General features: G+C 40.9%; 1 protein-coding gene across 1 annotated transcript in view; it reads right to left on the bottom strand.

The window, feature by feature from the left end:
* Nucleotides 1–15,401: 15,401 nt before the first annotated feature.
* The window catches only part of LOC132385178 (out at first protein homolog), a 35,581-nt gene continuing 30,796 nt past the window's right edge, over nucleotides 15,402–20,186 (bottom strand). Inside the window, exon 4 of the mRNA XM_059957034.1 lies at nucleotides 15,402–19,012. Within this exon, the coding sequence (XP_059813017.1) occupies nucleotides 18,747–19,012 (266 nt within the window). The 3' untranslated portion in view covers nucleotides 15,402–18,746. The remainder of the gene's footprint in view (nucleotides 19,013–20,186) is intronic.

Below are 20,186 nucleotides of genomic sequence, written 5' to 3'. Positions count from 1 at the left end.
AAGTTGAGCTCCACTAAAGAACTATCTATCTCTGCACTTCTTGGCTATGTACTCCCTAGTAGTTTGTCCAGAGTAATAGTTAATCCTCTTGTTAGACCTACTTTGCGTATTTAGGCTCAGTTTAGGAAATTTTATGGTTTCCATGGTTTTTCCGTTTCCAGCCCTGTCATACATAATCACCTTTTTCTACCCACTACGTATGACTCAGCATTCCATGATTGGTATAGGAAGGGTATTAGACATTTTGAAGATCTTTTTATTGATAATCGCTTCGCTTCTTTCCACAAGCTCTCCGCTAAATTCAATCTGCCCAATGCTAATTTTTTTAGATATCTCCAAATTAGACACTGAATTGTTCCTTTAATTCCTAACTTCCCTGAAATGCCTGAGAAAAATGTTATGGACTTTTTTCTTTCCATTAATCCACTAGGTAAAGGTTTAATATCAAGTATTCAAGATAAATTAGCAGCCTTACGACGTGCCCCTGTGGATAAAATTAAAATGGCATGGGAGCAGGATTTAAATATCTCCTTATCTGATGAGACTTGGGACTCGATTCTCAAATCGGTTAATACAACCTCTCTTTGTGCTCGCCATTGCCTCTTACAGTTTAAGATTGTTCATAGAGCCCATATGTCTAAATCTAAATTATCTCGATTTTACCCTAACATTAGTCCGCTTTGTGATAAATGCAAAAGGGGCGAGGCCTCTCTCATTCATATGTACTGGTTTTGTCCTAGCTTGGAGAAATTTTGGAAAGATATCTTTATAACATTATCGTATATTCTGAATCACCAACTAGAACCAAACCCTTTAATTGCTCTGTTCGGTTTCTGGGGTGAGACAGATTTACGTCTGAGTTCGTCTAAGTGTCAAATATTATTATTTGCCTCTCTCCTGGCTAGACGTTTAATCCTTCTTAGATGGAGAGATGTTGCCCCGCCCACGCATGCTCAATGGCTTAATGATATTATGGCCTGCTTGGACCTTGAAAAAATTCATTATTCAATTCTTAATTCGGACTTAAAGTTCCATAAGGTCTGGGGACCTTTTATTGAGTACTTTCATAACCTTCCTCCTAAGGTTTTTTTTTCGCTCCCTTGCTTTCAGCTCCTTTTTCTTTTGGTAGTAGGCATTAATACTTTCTGTTGCTTAGTGTATTCACAGTTTGGGAGTTTGATTGTCCTGATTTATATTCTCTATATTGTGTTGTGGGTTGTCTGGAGTTTTCTTTTTTTGTTTTGTGTTGTGGGGCTTGGGGAGGACACTAATTTTACTTGTCTTCAATTTGGGTGCTTTCTCAATTATCTTACTCTGTATCAGATTGTTATTGTATGCTTATTTTTGCACTGTGTCAATGTCCTTCATTTTGATCTGAGTTTTTTTTAATCTGTAGTTATGTAGAAAATGTATTAAAAAACTAATAAAAAAAATAAAAAAGGTAGGAATGTGGAAAGATGGCTCCCCTCAAATCCATCAATGGGGAAGTAATCATAGACGGGTAAACAGACAGAGAGATAGATAGAACATTACTCTGACCTCTACTCCAGAGTGAACTCTGTCACCACCTCAACCCTGGATGCCATTAAGTGCCTGTCAACCTTAGAGGAGCTCAGCAAGACCATTGGCAGCTTGGTCTCAGGGAAGGCACCAGGCAATGATGGGATTGCCCCTGTATCTGATCAAGGGCTGTATGACTACCCTACTGCACTGGCTGCATGAAGTCCTCTGTCAATGAAGGCAGGAACGAGCTGTACCACAAGACATGAGAGATGCCAAGAATATTACCCTCTACAAAAGCAAAGGTGAGAGAAGCAACTGTCCAACTACAGGGGCATCTCCCTCTTGAATGTTGTTGGCAATGTCTTTGGCCAAGTCTTCTTGATCTGCATACAGAAGTTGGCTGAACATAAACACAAGGTACACTGCAGAAGCTGTGGTCAAATCAACACGTACAACCAAGCTGGAGGAACTCAGCAGGTCGGGCAGCATCCGTGGAAATGAGCTGTCAATGTTTCTGGCCGAGACCCTTCGTCAGGACTTCGTCAGTTGGCTGAACATGTTTGCCTGGAGTCACAGAACGGCTTCTGTGCTGGAAGGTCAACTACGAACGTGATTTTCTCTCTCTGCCAACTCCAGGAGAAGTGCAGAGAACAAAAGAAGCCCCTCTATGTTGCATTTATTGATCTCACCAAGGCATTTGACCAAGGCAGAGACAGGCTCTTTCAGATCCTCTCGAAGATAGGCTGCTCGCATGATCAAATCCTTCCACAACAACATGAAGGGGACTGTGTAGAATAATGGCAGCTCCTCAGAGTCCTTTTATATAAGCAGTGGCGTTAAGCAAGTCCGTGTTCTCACCCAATGCTCTTCAGGATCTTTTTTGCCCTTCTCCTGAGGCTTACATTTGGCATGGTAGAGGGGATCTGCCTCCACACTAGATCAGATGGCAGGCTTTTTAACCTCGCCCACCTAAGAGCCAAAATCAAAGTGTGTGAGGCTATGATCAGAGATGCACCGTTTGCTGATGATGTGCAGCTGCAACCCACACTCTACAACACTTCCAGAGCTTGATGGATCAATTCTCCCAGGCTTGCAAGGGACTTGGCCTAACTGTCAGCCTGAAAAAGATACATGTCCTGGGACAAGATGTGGAGGCAGCAATAGTCCTTACTATAGATGACTACAAACTGGAAGTTGTTCATCAGTTCAACCTCTCCTTGGACACAGAAATCAATAAGCACATTTGAAAGGCTGCAACAACTCTTGCTGAGTCACCACACAAGCATGGGAGAACTTCAAACTCTCAGTCAAAACAAAGATGGCAGCATAGGCTGCGCTGGCTCGGCCATGTCTGCCACATGCAACAGGACCACATCACAAAAGACATCATCTATGATGAGCTAGCTTCAGGCAAGAGAACCACTTCCCTCCCACAACTGAGCGACAAGGATGCCCGCAAGTGGCACATGAATGTGCTGGACATCAACATTGAGTTCTAGGTGGACCTAGCAACTGACCACACCAGATGGAGAAGCACCCTGAAACAACACTCAAGTCAGACAAGGAACAATTTCAAAAAGTGGCAGAAGACAAATGTACCCATAGAAAGGAATGCTGCAGCTCCACAGTAGAGCCAAGATCACTTATAGGTGTGACCTTTGCAACAGAGACTGCCTGCCACTCTCTGGTCAGCTACACTAACAATGTAGATAGCTAGGACACAACATCCATGGCTGATCTCGACCAATGGAGGGCCACAAAAAGATCATTTCACACTTGCCTGTATGGAAATCCATTTGCCACTCATTTAATGTATCAGTGTCTCTTGTAAAGACAATGCAAGAAACAATCAGGTCAGGCTGCATCTGTAGAGGAGAAATGGAGCTAACAATTCGGGTTGAAGACCTTTCAGAACTATTCCATCAATCATTTGTGTAACTAAGTTCCTTTCAATTTGAACACACATTCCTGATTCCAGTTCTACTCTCAAACAATCCCCAAACCAGTTAACTTTTATTTCTATTCATTGTACTTTCTTTCATGTCATGGACCAAACGTGTTAACTCTTTCTCTCTCTCTCCACAGATGCTGCCTGCCCTGAGTATTTCCAGCATTTTCTTTTTTTTTGTGTGAAAAAATCAGCATCATACATTTCCATAAGATATACATACAGTATCTGAAATATATATCATATACTCATGTTTGCCACAAATCTCTACATAGTATTTATCTGAGGTATACACTTATAGAAAAGAAAAGAAAGAACAAACAAAAGGAAAACTATGTACAAGTAGGGAGTGATCTTCTTTTAAAACAACATAACCATTAATTTGTGAGAATAAAATCAGGCCTATGAGGTGTTATATAGTTAAACCATTTTTCCCAGTATGAATCAAATTGTTCCAGCTTATGATTGACAGATGCTGTTAGCTTCTCCATTTTGTAAATGTCCATTGTAATTTTCATCCATGCGTTTAAAGTTGGGCTCTCCTGTGATAACCATTTCCTAGTAAGCGTCTTTTTACCAGTCACTAGCAGTATATTCATTAAATATTTTATCTCTTTTCAACCCAAAATATATGAACTTATCTTCTAAAGGTATTTCACATTTAAAAATGTATTCTAGTGCATTGTGCATCCCACTCCAATAGTCTTTGATAATGGGGCAATCCCAGAAAATATGGTAATGGTTTGCATTTTGATTTCCACAATTTCTCCAGCAAACAGGGAGGTTACTATCATAATGGGATTTCTGAGAGAGTGTAATAAAATATCTTGTCAGGTTTTTCCATCCAAACTCTCTCCATTTCTGTGAACTGGTACACTTCCATTGATATCTCCATATTATTGTCCATTCTTCCTCAGATATAGTCATCCCTCCTTCCTTCTCCCATTTTGTTTTAATGTATTAAGTTGAATGTGTTTTAAGATTTGACAGACCCCTTATACACACTTGAAATGATTGTACTACCATTATCTGAATTATATGCTCTTCTAAGCATTTCTATCGAACACGTACTTACCTCGGTTACATTTTTCACTCTCCTATTAATATAATGTCGGATCTGCAAATACCGATAAAAGTCTTGTTTTTCTACTAAGTGTTTCTCTTTAAGCATTTCAAAACTGAATGGTGTTCCTTCTTTCATTATATTTCATAAAACTGTTATTCCTTTAGTTGTCCAGTCCTTAAATCTAGCATCCAACTTATTCGGCGTAAAATCCGAGTCATATGCACACCATTTAAGAATGACAATATCTCACTCTAATTTATATTCTTTTATAATAGTTTTCCATATTTTAAGATTCCATCTCACCCATGGGTTATCAATAGTATTTATGTATCTTTGTAGGTTACTATCAGCCAAAATTGCATGTATGGGGATGGGAAGTATCCACTCCTCAATGTTTTTCCATTGAGCGTCATATGATGGGTTGCACCAGCATATAACAGCACTCAACTGTGCTGCAAATTAATAATCTCTAAGAGAAGGTAGGCCTCATTTCCCCTTTTTCCTTGGCTAATTGCAAAGTTTTGAGACGAACTCTAGGTCTTTTACCTTGCCATATATACCTTGATAACATTTTGTGCCATTCATTGAATTGATTTTGGTTAATCTGTATTGGTAGAGTCTGAAAGAGATATAATAGTCTGGGCAATATATTCACTTTAATGGATTCGATCCTTGAACTGAGACTAAAGAAAGGAATTAGATTCCATCTTGTTATGTCTTCCTTAATTTTTTTATATATAGGCAAATAATTGCATTCTGATAATTTTGCTAAATCTTTTGGCATGATGATGCCCAAGTATTTGAAAGACTCTATTTGCCATGGCAAGGGATAGCTACTTGCAATTTCTCTTGATGGGCTATAGTTATATGAAAGTAATTGGGTTTTATCTGTGTTGATCTTGTATCCTGATAATTGACCATATTGTTCAAAGGATTGCATCAATTTAGGTAAAATGTGTGTTGGTTGCCCTAGATAGATCAAAATGTCATCCGTGTAACAGGCCAAATTATGCTCTATCCCTTTAATAGTAATTCCCCTAATATCTTCATTTTGTCTGATGTATTGAGCTAGTGGTCCCAGATATAATGCAAAGAGTAGCGGTGACCATGCACAACCCTGTCTCGAGCCCCTTTCTAGGGTAAAGCTATTTGATAAATAGCCATTGATTTTAATCCTACCAGTGGGATTGTCATATAGTGCCTGTATAATTTTAGTAACTGTGTAATGTAAAACAAATATAGGTAAAACTCTGTAAAGAAAATTCCTATTAACTGAATCAAATGCCTTTTCAGCGTCCACACTTACCACTATTGCTTTAATTTTATTTTTTTGTATATGATCCGTAATGTGTAGTGTCCTTCATATATTGTCTTGTGTTTGGCGTTGTTGTATAAAACCTGTCTGATCATTATGTATCAGTGTGGGTAGAAACTCTTCTAATCGTTTGGCCATGATGGTGGTATAATCTACTATCTACATACCTAATATCTATAATCTACATTAAGAACAGATATTGGTCTAAATGACCCACATTCCATTTTATCCTTGCCTTCTTTCGGTATAGCTGAGATTATCACCTCCTTCCAGCTGGGTGTTTCCAGCATTTTCAATGTTTAGTACGAGAGTGCCCTGACATTATCAGTGCACATACTCAAAACAATTCTCACTTACACTCCCACCTCTTTCTGTTGCTGTATTCCCAGTCAACATTTCCCTAGTCTCTGCTCCCACCTCCAAATCTTCAAACCACTTTTACATGTAGACTTTGCTTTGTCTCAGCTACCAATATTGCAAATACTCTTCTTAGAGTCTGTTAGCATCAAATACAGTACTGGCCCTTCAGCCCATGAGTTTGTGCAATATGGGCTGGTGATGAAATGCTTCCATTCTGAGTCTGTGCATTCTTTCATGCCCTTCTTAACACAGAACAATACAAGCTATTCTCCAGTCCTCTGAGACCTTGTCTGTGGCTAAAGATGACATAAAGGTCCCAGCAATCTCCTCTCTTGCCTCTCTCAATAACAGGGATAGATCCCATCAGGCTCTGGGAACATCCACCTTAATGCACTTCAGAAGCCCCAACGGCTCTCCACTCATGATATCAACATGCCCCAGAACATCAGGATACCTCTCCTTAACCTACCTATCCTCCATGTACTTTTCCCTCAGTAAATACCAATGAAAAATTCTCATTTAGTACCTTGTCCTCTTCCTCTGGCAATAGGCATAACTTCCCTCCTTTGTTCCTGAGTAGTCTGACCCTCTCCCTACTAAACTTCTTGTTTTCATGCATGTATGAAATGCCCTGGGATTCTCTTTAACACTACTCAGCAAAGAAATTTCAGGGCCCATTTTAGCTCTCCTGATTTGCTGTTTTAAGTCCACTGCTGCTTCTTTTATATTCCTCGAAGGCCACATCTGCTTTCAGCTTTCCAAACCTCACATATGCTTCCTTTTTCTTATCGACTAAATCTGTCACATTTCTCCTCAAAATGAAGCACTTCCCACATCTCAGGAGGCACCTCTGGTTAAATGTGGACATAGATGATGTGAATAATAGGTCCCAGAGAATCAGCTTTTGTGTTTCTGATCAGTGCTGGCAAATTGCCAAAATCCTAATGGAAAAGAGTTAGCTCATTTACTGCCTGATATAAAGGGAGAGGAAACCGCCTAGGAACACCTCAGGGAGTTGAATTGTATTCACATTTTTGGATTTAAATTACCTATATTTAGATTTTGATGAAGTAACTTGTTGATTCAACCTGTGGAATATTGATAGCCCTTTTCTGCCAAATAATTCCATCCACATACATAATATTATTGCTGTATGATTAATGATTAATCATCCTGTCTCCTTATAATTACTTCATCAGCTATATTACTTTCTCAACCCATCAGCTAGGAGACACTCCCTTCCTAAAAGTGATTGATAACATGGCTACCTGGCTTGCTCTAGATTTTTATCTTGTATCCTTTCAGATTGTTCTGTCTTCTGTTTGCTAATTTTTGGGATGCTAACTATTTCAAGATTTTCTAAAGCTGCAGTACTGCCTAATTTCAGTGTTTTTGCTGCCATAAAACATTGAGCTTTCCTTCCCTGATTTCTTTCCCGCCATCCTCACAGGTATCTCTGCCTGAAAGTTTATTTTCTATTCTCTCCCAAGTTCTCCTGCTCTTTCTAGCTACATTCTTCTGCCATTGATTTAACAATGGATAATTCTCTATCCCTTAGTGATCCTTTGCCATCTGCCTGGATCCACCTCACTTTTCATGGGACAAGAACACACATTACAGGTGGAGTACCATGCATCTTTTTTAGGAGCCCAGTACCATCATCCAACACGCGTACCTCTATTGTCACATCTCTGCTTAGAGATGACATCTTGCATTGCAAATGAGAATTTCCTCAATATCAAACCATGGCTTCTCACTCCAGCTAAATGCAATTTGAACAATTTGTTCAATTCATAAATGCATTTCACAGTTATCTATCGCCAAATCTATTTATCCTCAGAATGCCAGCACGATTTCTCACTCACACAACTTCAAGATTCATTTATTATCAAGGAATGTACAAATTATATAACCTTGAGATTTGCTTGCTCACAGCTAGCCACAAAGCAAGAAACCAGAAATAACCCAATTAAAGAAAATAAAATAAAAAGACTAACCCTCGATGTGCAAGAGCAAGAAAATAAAATACAAATCTTGCAAACAATTGAACACCAGCATTCTGAACCAAATTGAGTTCCCAGATCTAAAGCTCGGAGTAGGCCCAAAGGCTCGCTTATCAGTTCATAATATTAGCGGGCAAGGAGCCCAGCAGCCAGGGCTTTCTTCATAGCCTCAGCACCATGGAGATGACCACCGTGGAAAATGAGTGAAATCTACTCTCGCCTTCGATTCTGACACCCTGTCTTTTCAGTCTATCCAGGCCAGTGTTTAAATTGACCCTAACTGCAATGTTAAGTAAAATCCTCATCACTTCTCAGTGCATCATCTGTTTATTCCTCTCTGAGCCTTGTTTACTTACAAATCCTAACCTAATTGGATTACACCAATGCTCCGGGATTCTCAATCTGGTGAATTTTTAGTCACATAGTCAATATTCTAACCAACTCACCTCTCTATTCACCTCTGCCTGTGCATTCCTATTTACACCCAGGAATCTCCCTTTTCACTGCCCATTACGGAACTAAGAGCTCTCTTTTCTTTGTCAAAGATTCAGAAAGCTTCCCTTTTCTACAATTATGTCATTAACTTTTGTAATTCTACTAGTCTCAGCTCACTCTTTCACATTCACCTGGGCCCTTTCCTCATTTATCGACTCATCCCATCTCATCTCCCTCCTTCATTGTTTTACCCTCAGCCCAGGATTGCTCATTATTCAGGGACCGAGCTGGAGACAAGATGGAGTAAATCCTGATGAGCCGATGCGAGGGTCGGAGAGCCAGAGCCAGACGATTATCCTCTCCTCTGATATGACTCTGGCAAGCAACGAGGGAACAGGGAAGTGAGTTGAGCCTAGAAGGGATAGGCTACAATAGGCAGTTCTTCCTTGCCGCATTCATTCACAGGGTACAAGTGGCCAGCGGCAATCTTCTGCATCAAAATGCAATGAGGAAAATTCCACACCCACCTTTGACAGGCAAGGAGGAAGAATTGAAAAAAAAATGTGACCCATCACAAGGCACAGAGTTTCAGACTGAGTTTGAACAGCAGGACCAACCCATGATCCAAGAACAGGCACTTCAACCAAGAGAGGGCACTGTGTTACCAGCTAACACTGAGAATCTGAAAAAGCCTCACCTTGTCAAAAAACTCAATCAAGTTGGTAAGACACAACCTGTTCCGCACAAATCCATGCTGGCTCTCCGGAATTAGGCCATTGGTTTCCAAATGCTCATATATCCTATCCCTAAGAATTTTCTCCAGCAATTTCCCTACGACTGACATGAGACTCGCCAGTCCATAGTTCCCAGGATTTTCCCGTTCCCTTCTTAAATAGAGGTACAACATTAGCCACTTGCCAGTTCTCCGGGACCTCGCCTGTGCCTAGAAAGGACACAAAGATACTGGTCAAGACCTTAACAGTCTCATCTTTTACCTCCTTCAATAACCTGGGGTAAATCCCATCAGGCCCTGGGGACTTATCCACATTAATGCTTCCTCCTCCTTGACCTCTAAGTGTCTGAAAGTATTCATGTACTCATCACTGCCAGTGGCGTATCTAAGGTATGGCAGGTATGGCACGTGGCCTGGGTGCCACTTGAAGGGGGACGCCACTGAGCAGTTTCTATTAAAGTCAGACAAGCCATCCTCGGACAGTGAAAAAAGAACTTTCTTCAGATGTATGATCTGTCGTTGACTATCATGGGTGAGAAGCACGAGGATGGCCTTATTTCAGAGCATTGTGCAAGAAGACCATGAAACGTTTTCTCACGAAGAAGGAAAGTGGAGTTGAAGGATGAAGAGACGAAAGTTGGAGGTGGAGGAAGCCAAGAAGTCGAGCAGGTTCTTCATGCCCTTCTTTGAAAAGCTCGGAACAAGTAGTTTGACACATTCCATGGAGTCGCCTGCACCTGCTACAAGCTTGTTGGAATCCGAAGGTGGATCAAGTACAAATGCATCACAAGCCAAGGAGATAGTCAAGACAGATAAACCTGAGTGTGATGAGATTAAGAGTGAGGCTGCAACAGAGAATGTGGACATGACAGGAGGGGAAGACGATGGTGGTGGTGGTGATGTTGAGTTTATTGACGAGATTTTACCCCACGAAGTTGAACCTGATGACACTGAACCTAGTGAACTGGATGGTGTCAAACTGTCATGCCAGAAGTGATTGAACAGCATGACATTGGACTTCTGAAGTTCGACAAGGATACTGGAAAAGCAATCCTGCCTGACATGTTGAAAACAGAAATGATAAAGCTGGGTTGGAAGTATTTCCAGACCAGTGAGTGGCCTTTCCTACCAACAAATAACCAAATGAACAAAACTTGGTTCAAGAGGAAACTGGGAAATGGTCGTGGTGAGGAAGTGACTCACTCATGGCTGGTCTATTCCCTTTCTAAAAAGTCTGCATTTTGTATCTGTAGTCTTCTCTATTCCTGGTCAGGCCATCAATCCTCATTGGAGCAGGAAAGTGGATTCAACCAGTGGAAAGCATCTGAAAGGATTAGTGTTCATGAAAATGCCAAGAATGTGTCTCTGAATCTGAATGTGAACAAAACAAAAGAGATGGTTATTGACTTCAGGAGGGCATGGAGTGACCACTCCCCGCTGAACATTGACGGCTCCTCAGTAGAGATATTTAAGAGCACCATTTTTTCTTGGTGTTCACCTGGCAGAGAATCTTACCTGGTCCCTCAACACCAGCTCCATAGCAAAGAAAGCCCAGCAGTGTCTCTACTTTCTGCGAAGGCTGAGGAAAGTCCATCTCCTACCCCCCCCCCCCCAATCTTCATCACATTCTACAGAGGTTGTATTGAGAGCATCCTGAGCAGCTGCATCACTGCCTGGTTCAGAAATTGCACCATCTCGGATCACAAGACCCTGCAGCGGATAGTGAGGTCAGCTGAGAAGATCATTGGGGTCTCTCTTCCCGCCATCACGGACATTTACACTACAAGCTGCATCCACAAAGCAAACAGCATTATGAAGGACCCCATGCACCCCTCATACAATCTTTAGTCCCTCCTGTCATCTGGGAAAAGACACCGAAGCATTCGGGCTCTCACGACCAGACTATGTAACAGTTTCTTCCCCCAAGCTATCAGACTCCTCAATACCCAACGCCTGGCCTGACACCTTATTGCCCTATTGTCCTGTTTATTATTTATTGTAATGCCTGCACTCTTTTGTGCACTTTGTGCAGTCCTAGGAAAGTCTGTAGTCTAGTGTAGTTGTTGTGTGTTTTTTTTTCCTTTTTTTTACGTAGTTCAGTCTAGTTTTTGTACTGAGTCATGTAACACCATGGTCCTGAAAAACATTGTCTCATTTTTACTATGTACTGTACCAGCAATTATGGTCAAAATGACAATGAAAGTGACTTGACTTGAATTATTTTCTGACTTCTTTATAATTCTCATGTGCTCTGTTTGATCCCAACTTCTGAAGCTTTACATATATTTCCTGTATTTCTTAACTAAATTCATCACCTCTCTGTACATCCAAGGTTTTCTTATCCATTCTTTTCCTCCCTTCGAACAGGAACAACCCTTCCTGTACTCTGTGCAATTGATCTTTAAGCTCTCCACATGTCTGATGTGGACTTGACAGAAAAAATGAGTGTTCCCAATTAACACTTCTTAGTTCCTGCCTAATGCCCTCATAATTTGCCCTACTCTAATTTAAAACTCTCCCACAAGGACCATACCTATCCTTGCCTATAGCTATGTGGAAAGTTAAGAGTTGCGGTCAGTACTCCCTTACTGCTCACGCACTGAAATATCAGTCGCCCGGCCAGGTTCATTACACAACACCAGGTCCAGTACAGCCCCTCTCCACATGTTAATTTAATAAACCTTCCTGGATAAACTTAACAAATTCTGACCCATCTAAACCCTTTGCATTAAGAAGGTCCCAGTTTATATTAGGGAAGTTGAAATCCCACATGACAACAACCCTATTATTTTAGGGAGTCCATTTCAGCATACGTAGCTAATTTGAAGTAACTGAGCATTATCAGTTTGGTAATGGACTCAATGATACATTAAGAGATTGTTTAGTTTGTGGAATTGTTCAAGAAACCATTCAAAAATGGCTCCTAATTGAAACAGAACCCATATTTAAAAGAACAGTTCAAATAGCTGTATCAATGGAAACAGCAGACAGAGGCACAATTGAGTTGCAGTCAGGAATGGAAGTGGGTGTGAACAAAATTGCAATGTGTAAACAGAAACCAGGCTGGCCGAACAAATTGGGTTACCATTGTGGCAGGGGCTCAAATACACCAAATAAATGCAGATTTAAAGGTGAAACTTGCAGAAAATGCAACAAAGTAGGTCATATACAAAGAGCATGTCAGACAGACAAAAAAAAAATAGTCTGCACAGGGAAGAGAAAATGCTAAAAAAAAGTTTGCAGTTAAAAAAAAACCCACTAATCTACATGCTGTTGATGAAAAGTCTGATAATGATGAGAGTGAACCAGGATTGGGTAGCCTTGAGATTTACAGTTTGGAAACTAATAGGAGACCAGCAATACAGCTTACGCAGAAGTGAAAGGCAAATTAATTATAATGGAATTGGATATTGGTTTGGCTGTCTCAGTCATTCCACAAAATGTATTTGAATGGCATTTCAAAGATAGTAAACTGAAGCCTGCAGATATCAAAAGTACCTATACTGGAGAACAGACAACTCCTGTGGGAACGCCATTTGTAACAGTGAAATACAACAACCAGCAAGCCACATTGAACTTGTATGTGGTAAAAACAGAAGGACTAGCATTGTGGGTGCATGATTAGCTGAGACAAAATCAACTTGATTGGAGATCCATCCACCATTTGCATAATAACATAACCCCCTGCATTGAAGCCAAATGAAAGGAATTAAGAAATGTACTTGATGATGACACAACTGAACACCATGAACTGTTGCCAGAGGACAAACAGGTGTTAGTGCCAACTTTTGTGCCTCTGGTTGGAGAGCACATTGGACTAAGGAAGGACCACACTGCTCAGAGGAATCGTGGAAGTGACAAAAGCAGTGGACCGACTACAACAGATTTTGTAGGCAATATATCTGAAAAAGCTTCTGCTATGTTAATCAGGCAGTTACTTGCAAAATGTGGCTTGGTTTTAAACTGCAAGAGAGTTCAAAGAGCTGTAAGCATTTGGCTTTTGTGGATATAAAGAGCCAGAATCTACTCTGCGTGCATTAGATTATTGCATGAACTTCAAGTGGGAGAAATAAAGCTGCTTGTAAAAGTACATGCAAAGACTAAGCCCCAGGTGGATGAAAGGAAGGCCAAAAAAAAGGAATCAACGGAGAGATGAAAACAGGATTCGTCAGATGATGTTGTGGATGTGGAAACCAAGAGGTGAGATCAGATCGTAAAGGGAGCAATAGAGAATACTCCAGTTAACTGAATGTACCTTCTCAAGATCAAGATGCCCAAACTAGATGAAAAAGGAGGTGGAGAGAAAGAGAAAGGTAAAAGACAAGGATAAAGAGAAAGAAAAAAAAGAAAGGGATCGAAAGGGAAAAGAAGAAAGATATCCAGAGCTGTCCCAGAGTCAGCTCTTACAACCACCACAGAACCTGAGATTGTTAAACAGTCACAAATCTCACTCACCAAGCAGAGTGAGTAATATCTTGTCAGGCAAGATATTATCCCAAAAGATTAAGGAAGCTTTCACAGTGGTGAAATCTTTCAGGGACAATTTAAAGTTTACTATACTATGGATGTCTCATAATAGTTGTATTATATAATATACTATGTACATAAGTTGAGATTCATTCAACATTGAGTTGGAGTTTACAACTATAGGCAGGAGTGTTGTGTTGTGTATTTAATATTTCAATATTATTTGAATATTCTTGTATATATTGTTCGATTAAGCATTCTTGTTCATTTAAATAATTACCAGTTGTATGAAAAATATATTAATTGCATACGTTAGGCTACCACATGACACATGCACACCTCGCTTAATATAAAGACCATGTTACACTTGCATTTTCTGACTCCCCATGTCTTCCTTTGAATTAGCTTAATGTTTTGAAGTTACAGAAGATAATAGACAGAAACCAGAATAAGATGGGTTTTTTTTTGGAGGGGGGTGGAGAAGAAGAGGCAGAAGGGGAGGAGCACAAGCTGCTAGATGATTCTTATTCTTGGGAAGGGTCTTGGCCCAAAATGGCGACTGTTTATTGTCCTCCATATATGCTGCCTGACATGCTGAGTTCTTCCTCCATTTTGTGCATGTTGCTCAATATTTCCAGCATCTGCAGAATCTCTTGGACATAGAGGATGTTTTCCTCAGCTGAGGAGTCTGGAATTGGGGGGGGGGGGCGCACGCGGGGTGGGACAGTCTCAAAAAGAGTAGGCTCAGAAAGAGAAGCTTCTTTATTCAGAGCAATGGACTTCTCTACTACCGAGGGCTGTGATTCAGTCGCTGTTTGCATTCAATAGATTCACGGATGAGAGGAATCAGGGATATGGGGCAAGAACAAGCAAATGGTGTTATTGTAGATCAGACAGTGCTCTCTTGCTGAATAGCAAGAGTCAGAGAGGATCAAATGGCTCCTGCTTCCTCTGTCTTATATCCCACAGTGGTCTCATCAGCCACCTCAGAACTGGAGTGCAAGCAAGCCACTCTTGATCATGAGGGGCTGCCTGAGAAGAATAACACAACTTAAAGCAGACAGTGCTTGTCCTGTTGCTTTGGCTTTGAGTTCCATAGAAGCACTTTCCAAATACTCTAATAATGTACTGTGACATCTTCCTCCAGTACTGCTCAGCTGCTATAGGCACACATTTAAATTTGGTGTTTCAAGCTTAATTGGTCCCTGCAGCCCCCTCACGAACTACACTCACTCTTCTCATTCAAATCCTCATCAAAGTGCGGCCTAGTGGTGTATATTATTAAAGAGCCAGTGACCTGGGTTCAATGCTGACACTGCCTGTAAGGAATCTGTACATTCTCCCTATGACCACATGGGTTCCCTCCACGTGCTCCAGTTTCCTCCCATTCTCCAAAGATGTACGGATTAGTGGGTGTAATTGGGTGGCGTGGGCTCTGAGCTGAAAGGCCTGTTATCATGCTCTATCTCCAAGTAAATAAAAGCCCAGGTCAGTCTCCAGACTGAACATGGGAATCTGAGGGAAGAAATGAATGACGAGTGCAAGATACTGAAGAGGAAAAACATAGAAAGTCAGTGAATAAAGTCATCTTTTATTTTTAAAACACATTAATACAAAAATAATTTGTTAGAAATTCTGAAATACTGAACCAAAGGCACTTCAGTGAAATTTCAGTTATTTAGGTGAAGGCTTTTCCATGCTGCAGACCCCGTAACAATTTCCCAGAACCACACAAACACTTCTACAAGACTCCATTAATACTCTCACTAATACCGCAGCACCTCCAGGAGGTTATGTCCAAGGCTCTGGTGTCTCCACGATATCACCTCTAAAGGTAGCCAATTAAAGCAGGCACAGGCCTAATGACACGTCGCTGGCTCAGACCCTCTAAAGCCCCAAACTGGGCAATAGTGAACATGTTCACACCTGGGATAGTAATATGGATTGTAGTGACATCAATATAAATCAGCTTCTATTTTAAAAAGATCCCTCAAAGAGACGACTACAACACACAAAACATTCACTTGAAGCAGTGTCCTTCCCTCAGGACTTTGCAAAATGTTGATTCAAGACCAGATTATCCAAATTCATCTCCCAAAGAGAAGATGAGGAGTTGGAATTGGAGAACTGTCACCATGACCAATTGGTCAGGGAACTGGGTTTGACTAACGACACTCTCCCTTGCTGGGTCTTGGCCACTTAATGGTTCAATAACTGGCAGTTTCACCATCTCTCCTATTAATCTCTACTACTTATCACATTCATTTTGCTGTTTCCAACCAGAAGACAAACAGAATGGATATTTACAAGCACAGAGTCAGCAACAAAAATATAATTTTAGCTGCACAACCCGGGAATATGTTGTTTTAGATCAGGGGTTCTCCGACCTGGGGTCCATGGACCCCTTGTTTAAGGGTATTGGTCCATGGCCTTTAGAAGGTTGGGAACACCTGTTGCAGAGTATCAGACATGGTTCAAGGAGTTGAGGCCCTTTTTTATGATTGGCGCTTTTTAAAAGAAATAATAATATAAAACGTTGAGGCCAGGAACTCTCATTTATTTATCTGCTGTGAAATGCCTAGAAGCCAAGAGGTTATTAAAGTAGTGAAGGGAATGTGCTCGTGTACAAGAGCTTACCCTCTTCCACTGCACCCTCACTAGTTTGTCCACATACACGCACACACACACACACGCACACACACTCGCACCTCAGAAAGTGCATGTGTCAGCTTAAAAGTAGCTCAGTGCAGTTGCTAGGATCTTTGGTTACTCAGTCTCACTTAATTTCTACTTTATATAATTTTCCCAAGGAAAAGCATCAATAAAAACTCAAAACTTTGACAATATTCTTTCCTTCCAGGCACCTCCCTGATTTCCTTCTTACAATGAATAAATTCTTTAATTTGAAAACAGAAAAAACTTTGGATGCTGGAGATCTCAAATTAAGGCTGTAGTACTTGTTAACCTGACCTCACTCTTCAATCTCCGGAAATTTTGGCTAAGTTTCACAGGATGGAGACTACTTTAGTTGGACTCAGGAGCCTTCTTTTTGTGGAATTTGGTAAATAAAGACAGGTATTAAAAATGGAGAGCACAGATTTAATATTTACTGTCAATAATTAAGTAATTGGTGAAAATATGGATCCCATTATTCCAGTCAATAATTTGAGCTTCAAGACAGACAGGCTGGTCCAAGAGGGAGGCATGCAAACAGGATAATATTTATTCACTTAGGAAGATCAAATAATAAGAGTAGGTGGAACTCCTGAGTTGGGGAAAGGAGGTACTAATCAGAATTTCCTTTCCTGCATCTCTGTACTGAGATAGCTTTACCTTCTCTGGCAGATTAAAGGCAGACACAATCTTCTGACATTGGAGCAAAGAAGCATCTTATTCAAACTGTTGGTTGCTCCTGCATTGGGTAATAATCTCCAAGACTGTTCTCAGTGGATCAATAACTGGAATTCTGGTCAAGCCATCAACTTCACATTCTTGTAATACTACACTGCGTCAACAACAGCACTAGTAGCTTAGTGGTTAATATTTAAAGCTCTAATGGCTGTGGATTCAATTCCTGACCACTGAACTAGTAAGGGTGGCTGCACTGTTTGTTTTATGTGAACTAATAAGCCACTGGTCATATTATAGTGAAATGGTAAGAAAATCTTCTCAGTGTTGGATAAGTTTACCCAACAATCCAAGGCACTTCTTGGGTACAGGATGAAGTGCACTTCTAATGTTGACCCAATAAAGGGATATTTCCATGGCCACTCATTAAAAGGACTGTGAGAATGGCTGAGAGGATCATAGGGGTCTCCTACTATCCACTGGGGACATTTATCAGGAGCTCTGCATGTACAGGGCCCTTAGTATTATTAAGGATCCCACTCATCCATCCAGCATCCTTTGACCTTCTACTATTAGGCAGAGACTACGATGCATAAAAACAAGAACGGCCAGGAAAGGGAAACGGTTTCATCCATCAGGCCACTAGGCTTCTGAACTCCTGGCCACGAAGTATCACTGTTATTCAAAGTATCACTGGTTAAACTATTCTGTACCTTACAATTATGCACTTTAGTTTATGTATAATCCATCTGTAGATTTCATCCTTACTTTCATAAGTTATTATGTGTTATGTGTACTACTGTGCTTTACACCCTGGTTTGGGGAAACATCGCATTTGATGGTATACATGTATATAGTTAAATGACAATAAACTTGACTTGACTTTGAAAAATATTTCAGAAAATGTCCATACAGCCAGTCGTTGGTTTCTACCATTCAAAGGCTGAATGGGTCAACCATTCTTGCAGTCAACAAGGAGCCACTTGTGGATAAAATATCAACAATATTGGTAAAACAGGGCATTGAAATGATCACCACTTAAACTCCTAGAACACAGAGATTGCTTAAAATATAGCATTAGTTAATTCAAACTCTCCACAAAGTAAACAAGGCAATCCCTTGTGGAAAGGTCATTGGAAAAACAAATTCAATTTCTGAAAAATGGCTCAATGCCAAAATCTACAGTCCTTCAAAAAGCACAAATAAAGTTCATTTTACACATTCAGGGTCTCTGAAGATTCTTCAAACTCCAAATTTTAATAAAAAAACTTTTTTTGAAATGTAAAAGATGCACCAAATGTGGGAATAGACCTACCACAGAACAAATCTTTGTACCGGAGACAAAGCCCAAACCTCCAGTAATTTGTTCCCTCACATTTTAAAAAAATCTAATCCAAATACACCATCCCACATGGACTCGTTCTTAAACTCAATGATCACAACATGAGAGCTCTGAAACTGGTTGCCAGTCCATGTTTGGCACACAGGATGGGCCTGTGGCCTAGTTATCAGTTTTACCCCAAACCCCTCCCCATCAAATATGAGCAGTGGGTGGGGAGGGACAGGGATTAAGTGTCCTCATCCCACAAACACAACTGTTTCTGTGGGACATAGAAATCAAACTGGGAACACTTCTGGCAGCTTTTGATGCCACACTTGTAGGTACTAGTTTTGCCAGTAGCATCTTTTGTCCGACAGTATTTCAGGAAGCAAGGGTACCATTCCACACACAAGGAGTAGCGGCAGATGCAACCCTTCCACCATTCCCGACTGGCCCGGCATTGTGGAACATCCTCAGACACGTGGATTGCTTCAAAGATTGAACTGTCGACACCTGAAGGAGGTGCGGTGAGTGGGGGTAGGGGGTTGGGAAGTGGGAGGGAGCAAAAACAGAAATAGATCAACCAGGAGTCATAAACACAAGAAATTCTGAAGATGCTGGAAATCTACAGCAACACACAAAATGCTGGAGGAACTCAGCACATCAGGCTGCATCTAAGGAGGGGAATAGACAGTGGCAGTCCCTTCATCAGGACTGGAAGGGGGCAGGAGCCTAAAGAAGGTGGTAGCGGGATGGGACTTGATCTCCCTTCCACATCCATCCATGGTCCCCTTCACCTGGTCTCACCAATCACCTGCAAATGTACTCCTTCCCTCCCCACCACCACCTTATTCTGGCTTCGGCCCAATTCCTTTCTATTGTTGATGAAGGCTCTCAGATTAAAACATTGGCTATATATTCCTCTCCACAGACACGACCTTTCCAGTGTTGATCATTAGACCATAAGATATAGGAGCAGAACTAGGTCATTTGGCCCATTGAGTCTGTTCTGCCATTTCACCACGGCTGGTCCATTTCCCTCTCAGACCCAACCTCCTGCCTTCTCCCTGTAACCCTTCATGGCCTGACTAATCAAGAATCCATCAACCTCTGCCTTAAATACACCCAATGACTTGGCCTCCACAGATTCACCACTCTCTGGCTAAAGGAATTCCTCTTAATCTCCACTCTAAAAGGACACCTCTCTATTCTGAGGCCGTGCCCTCTGGTCCTAGACTCGCCTACCATAGGAAACATCCTCTCCACATCCACTCTATTGGAGCCTTTCAACATTCAATAGGTTTCAATTAGATCCCCCTTCATTCTTCTGAACAACAGTGAGTACAGTCCCAGAGCCATCAATCGGTCCTCAGATGGTAACCCTTTCATTTCTGGAATCATTCTCGTGAATCTCCTTTGAGCCCAAAAAGGGCCCAAAACTGCTCACAATATTCCAAGTAAGGCCTTACCAATGTCTTATAAAGCCTCAACATTATATCTTTTCTTTTTTATTCTAGTCCTCTTCAAATGAATGCTAACATTGAATTTGCGTTCCTCACCATTGACTCAACTTGCAAATTAAACTTTAGGGAATTCTGCACGAGGCCTCCCAAGTCCCTTTAAACCACACATATTTTTAAAAACTTACTTTCCATTTAAAAAATATTGTAGGCTTTTATTTCTTCTA

This window comes from Hypanus sabinus, chromosome X2 (genome assembly GCF_030144855.1).
Source record: "Hypanus sabinus isolate sHypSab1 chromosome X2, sHypSab1.hap1, whole genome shotgun sequence".
NCBI lineage: Eukaryota > Metazoa > Chordata > Chondrichthyes > Myliobatiformes > Dasyatidae > Hypanus > Hypanus sabinus.
Note: the sequence above shows the minus strand (reverse complement) of the source record. Positions and strands in the feature narration are given on the sequence as shown.